This window comes from Haplochromis burtoni, unplaced genomic scaffold (genome assembly GCF_018398535.1).
Source record: "Haplochromis burtoni strain Fernald_Lab_line unplaced genomic scaffold, NCSU_Asbu1 Contig_79, whole genome shotgun sequence".
Taxonomy (NCBI): Eukaryota; Metazoa; Chordata; class Actinopteri; order Cichliformes; family Cichlidae; genus Haplochromis; species Haplochromis burtoni.
In genome coordinates, this window is record NW_024582440.1 from 1,419,140 (window position 1) to 1,433,321 (window position 14,182).

Genomic DNA, 14,182 nt, shown 5'->3' on the forward strand with positions numbered 1-14,182 from the left:
TTACTCCTGTTTTACATGCAGCTGTTCACTGTAGAAGAAAGTCTGTTTCTGATATTTATTGTGGATTCAGTAGAAAGCAATGAGAAAGAAGCCATTCACATATTTTGTTATTATAAACCTAATTCCATGTGGAGCACAAACTCGCATTTATCACTGAAATTGAAGTTCAGTTAATCAGAAAGACTCACATTGAATTTTGGGATATTATTTCAAGTATTTCAAGAATTTGGTGTGCAGTTTTTAAGTGTTTTTTAATATGAGTTTCTAAGTTTGCTGCTTGATAAATCAGACAATGATAGCAGAGTGCTGAAATGTGACCTTATTTATATATAAACTGTATTGTCGTCGTCGTGGTTGTGGACTGCGACTCAAAAAGAAAAAAAAAACCCTCAAACCCCCACACACTCCAGTCCAGTAACAAGCAGCAATGAGCAGGTTAAAGTCGCCATTAAAATGCAAAAGAAGAAGAAGAATCACTCCCATAATGCATTGCATTGCCAACGTATGCAAACAGGAACATGGCTACCGGTGTTTAACATCAGCATTCTTGAAAAATTATCTTCTCCCTGACCGACATAGTCTGTGATACACCAGCTTTTGCTGATCCTCCGCGACAGGAGAAAGGTCGGAGTTTATCAGTAGACTTTGGAAACAGCTCCTCGCTTCTTCGTCGGTCACAGACAGGTAACGGGTCAGTTAGCTAGCTCCCGGTGAAGCTAACGCTACCAGTGCTGCTAATCTCGTCAGTTCATTTAAATGTTATCATCGCTGTCATCTCCTTTTGGAGACGGACTGTGAATCATTAGTCAAAGCAAGACGTGGAAAACACATCAGTATACTTTTATACCTGTGCTGTGAAAAACACACATTAAGCCCCTGCATGGGGGCGGTAGTTTTAGTGTCTCCCAGAGCTTTGACACGTCTGCACCTCAGCTAAAACTTAATTGTCATGTAACTCGTAATTTGGCTGTTAACTAGACTGCTGCTTGCTTTTAGGCTTTATAGGGAGAGCAATGTAACAGCGTATAATGACGTATGTTTATGGTTTATAATTAAGCAGCTTGTTTGCCAGTTATCGTAGATGTCTGCCTTTTTTTCATTCAGATCGCAGTCGCGTATTGATCAGTTAAACAAGCGTGAGGGGGAATATGTTAATGTCACAGACATAATGCTGACAGAAAGAGACTAATGCTGAAAGAAAAAGAAAGGGCAAAATGTTCTGGAGTGACGGTGGAAGGTCGGGTCCTGCTGAAGTAGGAGCACCATTTTCAGTAAGCAAGCACGGTAACAATGTGGCATTTAAGTCACCGAGTGGAACTACACACTCGAGGAACACTACATTTATTTACACCGAGACCACTGCCCCACAATCTGTTCTTAAAGCACAGCTAACCAGGGCTGAAGACGAGGAAATGAGAATCTAGAGATGTGGCAGAAATCACCACAAGAACCAAACTTCAGACTTGGTAAAGGTCATGGTAAAATAAGTGCATTGGTGGCAAACATGAGGTGCAGGAGGCCAGAAGTGACCCAGCAGACTCCCAATTTGGATCTCTGGACCATCTGAACAAGTAAAGGAGGGCGTAACTCTTGAACCAAGTTTTATAGCTTTTCTTCCTGATAAGGTCCTCCCATATGTTTATTCATTGTGTACCTAAGCTCTTAAGTGACAGAAATGTGCCTGTTTTTTTCTGTTGTTGTTTGTTTGTTTTTTACATTTTATTACTGTCTTCTATAGATGGTTCAGTGTTTTGTTTTGTTTTTCCTTCTTACAATGGGACTACAGTACAAATCAATAACATGTTTTCTATGACTTGATAAAACATCTATAATTGCAGGAGCTACCATTTTTTTCCCTGTAATTATACAAATGTATTTCTCACAGTTTAAGCCCAAAAAGTCCTGCTGACAGATTTTTCATTTACTACAGCAGCATTTCCTTATCACGCAGAAAGGTTTATGGATGCTGTCGAATTATTAACATATCTCAGAGATTAAAAGTGTAGTTAAACTTCTTTACACTGACAAAAAGAAAAGTTTCACTGATGGAAGTGGGCTGTGTGCAGCCCACGATGTAAAATGAGTTTGACCTTCCTGCACTAAAGTAAGGGGTGAAAGTTAAAGGGGAAAAAATAGTTATAACGAAGGTAAATGTTTAAAAATGAAATGTTACACCTATTTCAGTTTTTAAGAGGATTTAGGATTTTCAGAAGACTTGGGTATAACAGTATTTTGTTATGAGAGAATATAATAATTTTGAGGAGTACTCGAGTATGAGAATATACTGATAAGGCAATCAATTGCTGAGAGGGGTACATAGAGTGAGTGAGCATGGGAACAAAGTGTATGTGATGAGTTGTCAGCGTAATCCTGTTTAATGAAACCAGATTATATTTGCAAGACGTCTGCCAGCCAGTGAATAGCCAAAAGCATTGCCAGTTGTTATTTGAAAATACTCAGGCTTTGTAGGATATCTTCTTTTTTTTTTTTTTTGCTAAACATGTGCAAGACTTGGTAGATGTTGCTTCAGGTAAAACTCAGATGTCTGGTTTACCCTGTTATGTAATATCAGCATCTTTTATTATTGAGCAGATTAGATAGGCAGTGGATTAGCCAGTCAAGCAGACTAATTGTCAGCATTTTTTATTTTTTACAGCTCATTAATCTTCATGACCTTTATTAATGTGTAACAAGGAAACAAAGGCAGGGTTGTATTTAAATACATAGGCATGTCTGGTCTGCATACAGTAAAGGCATTTGGTGTTTATTTGTTACTGTATCTGACAGAAAATGATGCATTTTTTCTGATAAAGAAAACAGATGATATGCTTGTTTTGAAGTGGTTTACTCAGTGGTTGGGAATTTCCGTTGGTTCTGGCTAAAACGTCTGGGGAGGGCGGATCAGTGAATACCCTAAATGGCATTCACTGATTCACTGGTTTCAGCTTCTCAAATATCATAATACTCATACTTTTCTTTTATTAGTAAACTAACCAGTTGGAAAAACAAAAAACAATTCCACTTACTTTGTCCTATTTCCATTAATATTTATGAAAGTGTTAATCTTTAAAAATGGGTACCAAAAGTGCAATGAATGACATTATAAATGGTTAAATGATGACCTGATATGGCGGAGCACTGCAGTTTAAACAATACATTTTGTGTTCACTGATGGTAATTACGACATAAATCTATTACCGGTAAGTTTGTTTGAGGTTGTGGAGAGAAGCTATAAGAATCATTGTGATTGCTGCTTGGTGCATGTTGGGCAGGGGTCTAGTTTGATGCTGTCTCTGTGCTGTGGTCAAAGATAAAAACGTGAAAACAAAGAAGCTGTAGGGGTTTCATGATTGTAAAATGGTGTGGCTAAATTACCTGCAGTAGCCTCCCGCATTGTGCATACTTACTGCCAGATGCAGCAGAAAATCAGGTGAATATTTGATAATTCATTAATGCTTTAATTTGAATTTACAATAAAATGTTAGATTCATTCTTCCTGTGAACAAAAAGCATTTAAAAAGTTACATTTATAACATTTTTCATATAAACTTTTACAGTTTGTCAGCAGTAACTCGTGGTTTGATGAATATTTGGTTGAATTTTGACCTCCTACTGCAGCTTTTTTCTGTGTGTGTTTCATGGCCTGTGGAGCAGGTTCAGGTCCTTTAAAGTTCATCATCTAAACATTTCCTCTGATTGCTGTCCAGCCTTTGGATATGTTGGTTCATTTTCACAAATTAAACCTGCCCTCTATAATAGAATACAAAAATAAAGTGATACTCCAGTGAGACTGTGTGATTTCAGTGTGGGAAACAGATGATGGGTATTGGTGGCATTTAATTAGTTGCTTAGCAACATGAAGTTGGGTTGATGAGTATTAATTCTCAGGGGTTTGTATTAGTATTTTTGTTCCAGTAGTTGTCTTTAAGATGATCCTCTGCAATTTTGTTTCAGTGTGAGTCATCATGGCGAGTCCAAGGACCAGAAGAGTTCTGAAGGAAGTGAGAACTCAGGATGAGAATAATGTAAGTCCTTAAAGCTTCTGATCCATGTGGCTTAACTTCAGTTCTTAACCAAAATAATCTCAGCCCACCGGAACGTTTTTATTCTACTTTACAGAGAAGATAGCAGCTCCTTGAGAGGTTGCACTTTTGCACTATTGTCCTCTAAATGGCCCCAAATAAATGAATCACAAGAGGGCACACATTCTAGTTTAATTAGAGAAGGTTATTTCTAATATTCAGATCACACATTAGGAAAAACTGTATCATAGAGTTTGTTTGTAAGAACATTAGTTGGCTTTTTGCTGGAGAAAATCAAATGAAGAACTCCAGGGTATATCATTGAATATGAAGTGTGTTGTTGTTGTTGTTGTTTTTACCTGCTTATATTCATCTGTTGTGTTTTTTTGTTTTTTTTTCCAGCTGTGTTTTGAGTGTGGAGCTTTTAACCCTCAGTGGGTTAGTGTGACATATGGCATCTGGATTTGTCTCGAGTGCTCTGGCAAGCACAGGGGCCTGGGAGTACATCTCAGGTAACAATGTGATGAGTCATGGTGTCTCTTAACTTTAGTCACATTTATGTGATATCTGACAAACTACAAAGACATGTTAAACTTTGAGATAAGTTTACTATAGTAAAATAACATACAGTTATTAGTTAAAAAAATACATTTTAATCAAATGCTCTAGTGTATATATGGATTGGTTTTATGAATATGTTACATTATTGGAAGAGCATTGTTTACAAGCAACAGTCCAGAGTAGTCTGTGTATTCCTTCAAATGATCACAAAGAAATTGTTACAGCCTGATAATATGCAGTTTTATCTTTCCTTCCCCGTCTGCAGTTTTGTGCGCTCGGTCACCATGGACAAGTGGAAAGATATTGAACTGGAGAAAATGAAAGCAGGTGGAAATGGAAAATTCCGCTTGTTTCTTGAATTGCAAGATGATTATGATCCAAACTGGACTCTGCAGGAGAAATACAACAGCAGAGCTGCTGCACTCTTCAGGGACAAGGTAAGCTTCACACATCAGTTCTTAATTATTCCTGATGCTTTTTTTCTTCCAGTAACCCACTCACAGAGGACCGGATAAAACATAATGGAATAGAATAGCCCTTTATTGTCATTGTACATGTACAACGAAATTGTGGTTTAAATCATAAATGTATATCCTCAGTAATGAGATATATTTAGCTTGATATGTTTAGATATAATGCTTTCCAGTTTGCGCTAACATCTTCACCCTTGTTCATCACTGCATTAACAGGTCGCAACATTAGCAGAGGGAAAGGAGTGGTCCATTGAGACGTCCCCTGCAAGAAACTGGACGTCCCCTCAACCCAAAAGCACTCTTTCATCCTCTCATCGGTATGAATGAAGGAGATTTTAAACTTACTAATGCTAGATCTAATACTAGATAGAGAACAGCAGGCATCAAAACAGCAAATTGATATTTCTGTAATGTAAAATTTAGTTCTGGAGGATCTGGACAGAACTCGGCGAAATCCAGTGATAAAGCTTTTGAAGACTGGCTGAGTGATGATGTTAACTCTTATCAGAGGTAGGTTTTTAAAGTTTTCTATAAACATTAATATGGCAGCAAATGACTATTTGCTATGCAGAGATACATAGTGTATATCAGTGACATCTTTGGCAGAGAATAAGGTGTCATTCCTGTAATTATTGGTGTAACTTGCGCATACAAGGAAAAACATGAACGTTAAAGCTATATCACAAACTACAGTGTGGAGACTTTGAGAGATAATTCATAATTATTTAAAAATGCCAGCTTGACTTCATATTTATGACTGTATCTTGATTTATTGTCTCTCATGTACACAACCTTTCTGGAAATGGATAAAATCCAAAGTAATGAGTGACGTTTGAAATGTTGTTGCCCTTGTCTAATATCTGAAATTTTGCTAATTGTACATTTAAGTTTCCTTTATGAATCTTTGTTCTATTGGCTTGTGTACATTCAAAATAAAAATAAAAAATCTTTCCTGCTTTTTCAGTGGAGGTGGTTACAGTGGGAATCAAGAGAACCGGTACGTTGGATTTGGCAACACAGTGACCCCAGAGAAGAAAGAAGAGGACTTCCTGAACAATGCCATGTCCTCTATTTATTCAGTAAGTCAAGACACACTTTTTTGGGGGGGTGGGCTGAACTGTATTTTAATTTATTTATTTTTCTTAATATAACTTAACTTTTAAACATTTTATTAACAGGGTTGGAGCAGTTTTACTGTTGGAGCTAGCAAGTTTGCCTCTATTGCCAAAGATAATGTAAGTGACTTCAAACAAAGGTTAACTCATTCAGTTTAATAATGAACTGAATAGGAAATGTATTCATTTTGTTTTTCTCGATGTGATACAAAAATGAACAAAAGCAGGCATTTTTGCATAAGCTTATTGAGAGCAAGATGTCTACACTATTTTAAGTGAGGTGTTTGTATTGTAATAGCTGGGCTCTACCCTGGATTGTCTTAGCCTGATTGCTGATGTCAGGCTAAGTGGTCACACATGGCTGGATGGCAAACTATAATTCTGGAAAAACATGAAGAGGCAGAAATTAACACAGCTCCTGCAGAAAAAGCAGTGGTTTGAGTGAAAGTAAGAGGAAATGCACTGTGTGAAAGTGTGTTTATTTAAATGTTTTGATCAGTTAGACTGGAAAAAATTACTATGAAGGTTAAACTATTTGAAGGCATTGAAGGAAAGCCATCAACAGCGCTAACTGTCTAAGAAGTTAACACACTTATCAGTATCACAACTTTATCATTAAGACACTGCCCATTGTAATCTGATAGATTATTCTATTAAATTAATGGTTAAATGTGCATGTGACAGTTTTAGTTTTAATCATTTTCAGCTGTGTAAACCCATTGGTGTGTAATTGTCAGAGAAAAACCAACGAACCAAAAAAACAAAACAAAAGTATAACTTTAGAGCCTCCTACTGTCTGCCCATTGAAGTCCAAAAGACCTGCCAGGATTAGTGATGCTATTTCCTGAAGAAGTGATTGGCCAGTAGGATTTCATACCTGTTGACCTCTAATCTGAAACCTAACCTGCTCTGAGGCAGGTTAGGTCTGCAGCCTAAGTTACTATGGTGATATACCCTAGAAAGAAGTTAACCCTCCTTCCCCAGGGTTAACCCTGAACTTGCCTGGATAAAACAAAAACCTGCTTTGCAGTACAGGCCTCTGTACTGAACATCTTAAATCTGGCCCTGAGAAATAGAGTCCATAGCATAATAATTTAGCAAGAGTAAAAATGAACATTTTTCCAACTAACAGAACATTTTAAAAGCTAAACCAAAACAAGCCAGTACACTCTGGACATTACCGGAAACTAATAATGCCAAAAAATTAAAAACTGAAAATAGAAAAACTATAAATCTGATCCACACAAAGATGTTTTATTTTCATAGAATTTATGTTGGGCATTTAACTTGTGTATTTAAAAAAACAAAACTTTAAATGGTGATTATTTTTGTCCCTCTCATGCAGACAACTAAACTTGCAAACCAAGCAACCTTAAAGGTAAGTCTATCGCATCTCGAGTAGCCAGTTATTGCTCCTGTTAATAAAGGTTTTTGACTCTTCTACAGACTGTATTAAGTAGTCTCCTCTTTCTTTTGACGGTATAAGCATGTGTATGCCATTTGCTTGTAAATATTTTAATAATATAAACCTACAAGCAATAACTGTATTACTACTTTACTATCTCTTTGCCTTCTGTGGATCTAGTTAAGGGGCTATAAAGCGCCCCCAGAACCGGTAAAGCAGTTTGTAAATGCATGGTGCTTCTTTTATATCTTTTTTTTTTTTTAAATATGTATCTACCATTTTTGTTTTTTCAGAATTATTGTCTGCTTTTTAGTTATTTTATTTAACACTTTTAAAGAAACCTTTAACAAAAAATGTTGTCAGAATTGTCGTCTCCACGTGCTTCTGTTTGGTTAAACACAAGGCATTTTGTCTCTTCTCATATTTGAATTTGGAATATATGGATAACCTTTAGGACAAATGGAATAGGAGTGAACAGAAGCACTGTTCACTCACATCCACTGATTATGGGTTATCCTTTTTATGCATGCCAGTGTTTGTGTTTACTGCTAACAGCGCTGAAGAGGGACAATGGTATGCAAACACCTGATTGGTTTCTGTGAAAAAACGTGGGGAGTCCTTGATGCTATTCTGTAGAATTGAACACACAGAGTAAGAAGCAAAAATATCGTAATATTTGGGGTTATAGATGTGCCATGCTGCCAGTGTCTTGAACCATTACACCCTCTAGTGCTTGTTCAGTGTCATGGTGGATGGGAATGCTCAGGCTGCATGCTACTGCAGAACAAGCAGCTCAGTGTCTTGCAGTACTGTGAATGTTAAACTGTTTCATTCAAGTGAACTCTCCTCTCTGACTTCCAACTAGGCCACTGAGTTAGGACAGACATTAAATGAGAATGTTATCAAACCTACTCAAGAAAAGGTAACATTGATGTTTGAAGTTGTTGATTTGGTGGTGGGATGCAGTGCTTTTAGACACGAAACAGCTTCAGATGTGAATGTGCTATTTTCTCCGCTGCCTGCCTGTGCCAGTTTATCTGCTGTATGCCAACTAACATTAAACGACAAACCTGTAGTTTCAAAGATGGAAAGGGGGGGGGAACACAAAGCTTTGTCTCTCTCTCAGTCAGTGACTCAGCTGTGGGATTTGCAGAAGCGTACGGCTGTGAACTGTTTATTTGGGAACGTGTGTGAGTCAGTGTGAACTGTCACTGGATCAAGCCTATAGCACAAACATTTTTAACAGCCAAACTCTTTGTTCACGTCATGTCTGAGTTCAAAGTCTCCAGCTTTCAGTGCACAAAATGACATCACGACTGTTCTACTAGGTTTTGGTGTTGCTTTACTGGAGCCATTTTTATGTTCTTGAATCAGTGACAGCCGCAGTGAATTCCCTATAAACAGACAGCAGCATGCATAGATTCTGTAGGCAACAGACTATTTATTTATTTATTTATTTATTTATTTATTTATTTTGTACCATAAGCTTCCTGAAAATTCGTGGCTTGTTTTCTGAGTGCTGTTAAGGCTCAAAGCTGTTACGCTTGAGCTGGTTTTGGTTGCATTCAGGTCAAAATGCAATCTCAAAACCACCGGCTGTCTGCTCACAGTAAACAAGACGTGATGCATCCTGGAGCTCTTCATTTGAAAGCCACAGCTCGTTATCTTTGGGGATTTGGTGTGTCTGAGCTTTGTTGTTGTTGTTTTTTTTTGCTCTTTCTTTTGACATCATGTAATATTAGAACACATGTTACCATTTTTGCAGTAATAGTAAGTGTTTTTGACACAATGCTTCTGCTTAGCAGATTTAACTGCCAAGTGAGCAGCTCCTGGATGTCATCTTTTTGAAAAAAAAGAAAAAAAAGAAAAAAGAAAACAAAAGTATTTTTCCTTTTTTTTTTTTTTTTTTTTTTAAATTCAATTCCAGCATCAGCAGGGTAATTGACTTTTCAATCTTAACTGTTATACATAGAAGGGTGCCTCTTTTTACCATGCTTTGTAGTGATTTATTCTCTTTGAGTGGACCGACAGAAACAAAATGCTTTTGTCTTTTAATGTAGTGTTGGCAATATTAATTTAATGTATCTGTAGTCTGTGCTTTTTTTTAACACTCTTTACTGTCTTTCTTCTTCTTCCTCTTCTTTTAAATCATCTGGGCTGTTTAAAAAAATAAACAAAAAAACTGTATTGTTTTTTTTCCGCAATCAAAAATGAGCTCTTCACCATGCATTTCATTAGACTGTTGTTTTTATTAGTTTTTAACAATAATTTGGCTCGTCCAGGTGAAAGATGGCAAATTGCTAGATGAAATGGCAGTCAGCATCACTGGGCTGGCAAACAAGGTAGGAATGGCAGACATCTGCCACACTGTGCTGATGCAAAACCAGTCTCCCAAGTGAGGAGCAGTAGCCCTGGCACTGCTATTGCAAACAGTATCCAAAACCGCCGGAGCCCCCCGATACACTATACGCTCTAGTCCTCCAAGGAGACTGGTTTTGCAGTGCCGTTAAGTTTGAACTATACTAATTACATTTAATTTCTTGTTTTTCTTGCTGCCATTTTGTTGTGGTGGTGAGTACATGATGTAAAAGAGTTAGAAAATGTGTTTTTGTGTCATTTTAATATTACTGCCTTGCTAAAACTAATTTGTTTGATTGTGTAGTAAAAACGGATTTGTCGTAATGGACTTGTTAGGACTTATTATTTTTTATTACGTCATTCTTTGACCTTTGAATGAATGAAAATTAAGGTATTTTACATGTACAGGTACACTTACATAAATAGTTTATTTCCTCCTTAGGTTCAGGGAGCTGGGTCAAAGCTGACTAATCTGTTCTCTGGAAAACAAGAAGATGGGTAATAAAAAAAAAGCTTAATACACAATAAATGAAATGTTTCATATTCAGAATCCTAAGCACTTTGTGATGCAATGCTGTAAGCTATGGCCTGTAAAAGCATTTCTTTATGTTCAGGTCTGCTGGTGAGAGCTACCAAAACATGGATGCCACTGAGGGATATCAGGGTAGTTCTAGCCAGCCTGTTGCAAGGGACTTCTGGGAGACCTTTGGCAGCAACAGCTCCTTAAAGGCTAAGAAATCTCCCAGCAGTGACAGCTGGACCATTGCAGATAATTCTGCCAAGAAGAGCTCTGACAGTTGGGACAATTGGGGCTCTGAAGCAGCATCCAACAACAAACACAGCACAGAAGAGAGCTGGGAGGCTTGGGACAACAACTGGGAGAATGCAGATGGTAAGACAAAGAAGAGTCCCACGAAACCTGCTGAGGAAACCTGGGAGAACGCAGACTGGTAGTGACCTCACAAATCTACATCTTCTTACCTTTTTTCCTACTCTGGCCTTTTTCCCTCTGACTCTCTCTGTTCATCTCAACGGCACTTACAGGGAAAGCTCCATTAGCTTTGATCCTGTTAATGCATTAAAAATATATTTATTATCCTAGAAGCAAAAGAATGAAGCCCAGGGATGAGTTGAGCTCATCATGAGACGACTATTCATAACTTTACTGAATATCAGTCCTGTATATTATTGTAAATCGTCCTTATTAAAGGGAATTGAGCTAAATCAGACCATAATGTACTGCCTGGACCTCCCCAAGTATAATACTCTTAAAGGTTAAGAAGCCAGTGTTCATACTGGATCGCAGGTTTAATTTCCGTATTAAAAAAAACAAAGCATGAAAGAGAAAATCTGATGTTGTAAATTTGAACCCTTGTAAATACAGTATCACCATCTAAACACTAACAACTTTATGTTCTGTGTTTAATCAGGTTTGGCCCCTTAAACATTTTCATCTCTGTTTTGTAAAATGGATCAAAAATACTTTTTCACATAATAAAGTTCATTCCACCTCGTGTTTACCATTAATCAAAATCTCTTTGGTCACGTACAGTTTAAATAAAATGATCTGATGTATAATGAGTTGAGAATAAATCTCCCTCATGGTATTAATTAATTTCATTTTAATGAGCAAGTAGCTTTTTTTTCCCTTTCTTTCCATCTTCCCAGTAGAGACCTGCAGATACAACACTGTCATGTTATCTGCACCAGCAAAAGTGCAGATAGGCGAAGGCAACGGAACGCTTTGAAGTTTGGCATGTCTAAAAGTTAGTAACTGCCATTCTGCTAAAACGGCTGCTTTAGGGTAAATCCAACTTGAAATCAAATTTTCATTGAATTTGACCCCCGTTTTGCATTTGCGAGCTTTTTAAGCCCTTTGATTGGTTGGATGAGTTAACTTTCAGTCAGCACAACCTGTCTGTAGGCCCAATTCACACTAAAATGTTCTTTTAAGCACATCCAACATCATATTTTATTTTATTTTTTGTTACACATCCTTTCAAGTAGTGTTGCTTTATGTTGCAACATTGTTTTTTATTTGCTTCACTGCTTAAATTAAACTGCTAAATAAATATGCCCGGAATACCTGCCAATGCTAGAATAGAATGGGGGTGGTATTGCAATATTGTGTGTTTTCCTCTCATTCTGACCTCAGAGCTGTTTGAAGTGACTTGAAACAGAATGAACTTTCCCATTAGAGTTCATGCAATCAGATCTGGCTGCATTCACTTGCAATGTGGTTTAGACTGGGCTCAGGTTGGACCAGGTGTTTTGATCAAGTTCTCTTATTAATGAATGAATAAATAAGAGTAATCACTCATATTATTAAACAAAAGAAAATGTATTTAAAGATTTCTAGTTTTGTTTTCAAGAGACATATTGTGAAATTTTTAATAAGTCATGTCTAAAGATGATATACAGTTTATTGTAGATAATTTCACACGAGAGGTCCTCTTTGCTGGTTATACTCTGTGTACTGTATGCAAGGGTGATGGTTGTGTGTCATTAATTGGACACAAGTTTGGATTTTTAGACTGTTTTATTATCAGCTCGTGACCATAGCTGGTGACAGGTCATTGTAGATTTTATCTCATACGAAGCATCTCTGTGTCGAGTGTTGTTGCACTGTGGTCGTTGTTTATATTACGAAGATTCTGTGTCACCGATATCTCTACACTGTATTAACATCTGAATTGCGGGGTAATGCTAATGAGGCTCATTATATGCTGGATGCTTTGATGGTCATAGCTCTCAAATGCTTGTTATGAATTAATTTAATCAACCTAGTGCATCCCTCGGTCAGATTAAATGGCAGCTGTGCTCACGTTGTTCATCAGAGATGCAAATGCATTTTTGAAAAGTTCATGGTTACAACAAGCGGGAATGTAATCAGTGTAAAATTGGGCTCTAGTAAGGTGTCTGGGTTGAAGTATAGGGCAATTTTGCATCAGCTAATTTCTTATGTGGCCTTTCATTTCCTGTAACCCTGTAAATTTGTTGCTTTTCATGCAAAAAATCTCCTCATACAACACTAGTTTAATGTCACTAAACCAATTACAACTTCAGGTTTTGCTAATATCAAAAGTAACATGATTGATTTGCATTTCCTGGTGCTTTTATTGGCCAATAGTTTACTCCTGCAGACAGTCTTCATTGGACACGAACACTTAGCTGATTGATTATTGAAGAATAAATGCTCCATTACCATTTTCCTACCTCTAAGAAGTCTTTGCTTTACTGCCTGGGTTAATTTAGTGAACATGTTTTATTTTATTTTTCTTCATTCTTTAGCACTGTTTTATTGTAGACCTTATCACCACTGGTAGTGTAACAGTAAAGCAGCAAATATGAGTCTACAGTGTCAGTCTGTTTTCAGTGATAATGCGGTGCTGTAAAGGAAAAAAAAAATTAATAATCACTCCTGGAAGATTTGTGTTGCTAAACCTCTGCAGTGGTGTTCATGTCTGGTCATGTGATCAAAGCCTTAAACAGCTGTGTTTGCTTTCTGTTGATACTGGTGCCACTTTACTTGTGTATATGTCAGATAACGTCAAATGATTCACTGTTACCCTCAACTTTTCCCTGTATTACTGAAGTATGTCAACTGTTTTATTATTATTTTTAACTTTATTATGGCATAAAACTGACTGCCAGTAAATGGATAAATTCTTTTTGATCTGCTCTCACTGTATCTAAACTGTTTAGTCCTGATATACCATAGTTTTTCTTTTTGTGAATCTCTTGCTGGGGTTACTAGTAATTGATTTTTGGATGATTTGCAGAATTTGTTTGTTATCAAAATGCATTTAAATGACTTAAAATATTTTTTCTCTTTTTTTAAAAGAACTGATTGTATTTTTTGCCACATGAAGTGAGTCAAATTCTGAACTTTCCAGAGCAGCAGTTCTGCTCATTTTCTGTGCCTGTGGATAACTTGAGAATGGGTATGTCTGTGTTTGTTGACTAAACTAATAATTATGTCAGAAATTGATGTCATGCATGAGATGTTATGTGATGCTAAAAACATTCAGTTGTTTCCTAAGTGAATTTAAGTGCAGTCGTCTGCTTGACCCTTCAAGTTTCACCAGCAGCCATCCTGAGGTGAGCCAGTGTTACCGTACCCCCTGCCCCAAGGCTCTGGATATTTCTCCTGTACACATGTTTCTGTGTAAAATTAAAGAAAAAAAATGTGTTGTGAATGCTTTTGTGGTGCAGTCTTCTGTTGATTGTGTGGATAGATGGATGGAC

General features: G+C 37.0%; 1 protein-coding gene across 9 annotated transcripts; it reads left to right on the top strand.

Annotated features, from left to right (window-relative positions):
* The first annotated feature begins 482 nt into the window (after positions 1 to 482).
* On the top strand, positions 483 to 14,133 carry arfgap1 (ADP-ribosylation factor GTPase activating protein 1). 9 transcript variants are annotated; one of them, XM_042222070.1, is made up of 15 exons: positions 483 to 684; positions 1,105 to 1,271; positions 3,955 to 4,025; positions 4,425 to 4,534; positions 4,849 to 5,020; positions 5,273 to 5,373; positions 5,480 to 5,566; positions 6,021 to 6,135; positions 6,235 to 6,291; positions 7,517 to 7,549; positions 7,757 to 7,786; positions 8,442 to 8,498; positions 9,859 to 9,918; positions 10,377 to 10,432; positions 10,549 to 14,133. In XM_042222070.1, the coding sequence occupies exons 3-15, from the start codon at positions 3,966 to 3,968 to the stop codon at positions 10,886 to 10,888; spliced, it is 1,278 nt and encodes a 425-aa protein (XP_042078004.1). In that variant the 5' UTR covers positions 483 to 684; positions 1,105 to 1,271; positions 3,955 to 3,965; the 3' UTR covers positions 10,889 to 14,133. The 9 variants fall into 9 exon arrangements, with proteins under 9 accessions (XP_042078004.1, XP_005924786.1, XP_005924788.1 ...); XM_005924724.3 differs by lacking the exon at positions 1,105 to 1,271; XM_042222071.1 differs by lacking the exons at positions 483 to 684; positions 1,105 to 1,271 and adding an exon at positions 1,278 to 1,571.
* The last annotated feature ends 49 nt before the right edge of the window (positions 14,134 to 14,182 follow it).

What these genes read in the sequence shown, in the direction of transcription:
- arfgap1 (XM_042222070.1), top strand. Translation starts at nt 3,966, where the DNA reads ATGGCGAGTCCAAGGACCAGAAGAGTTCTGAAGGAAGTGAGAACTCAG. An exon ending in CCTCTATTGCCAAAGATAAT is followed by an intron (nt 6,292 to 7,516) that starts GTAAGTGACTTC and finishes CCTCTCATGCAG; the next exon opens with ACAACTAAACTTGCAAACCA. An exon ending in CAAACCAAGCAACCTTAAAG is followed by an intron (nt 7,550 to 7,756) that starts GTAAGTCTATCG and finishes CTGTGGATCTAG; the next exon opens with TTAAGGGGCTATAAAGCGCC.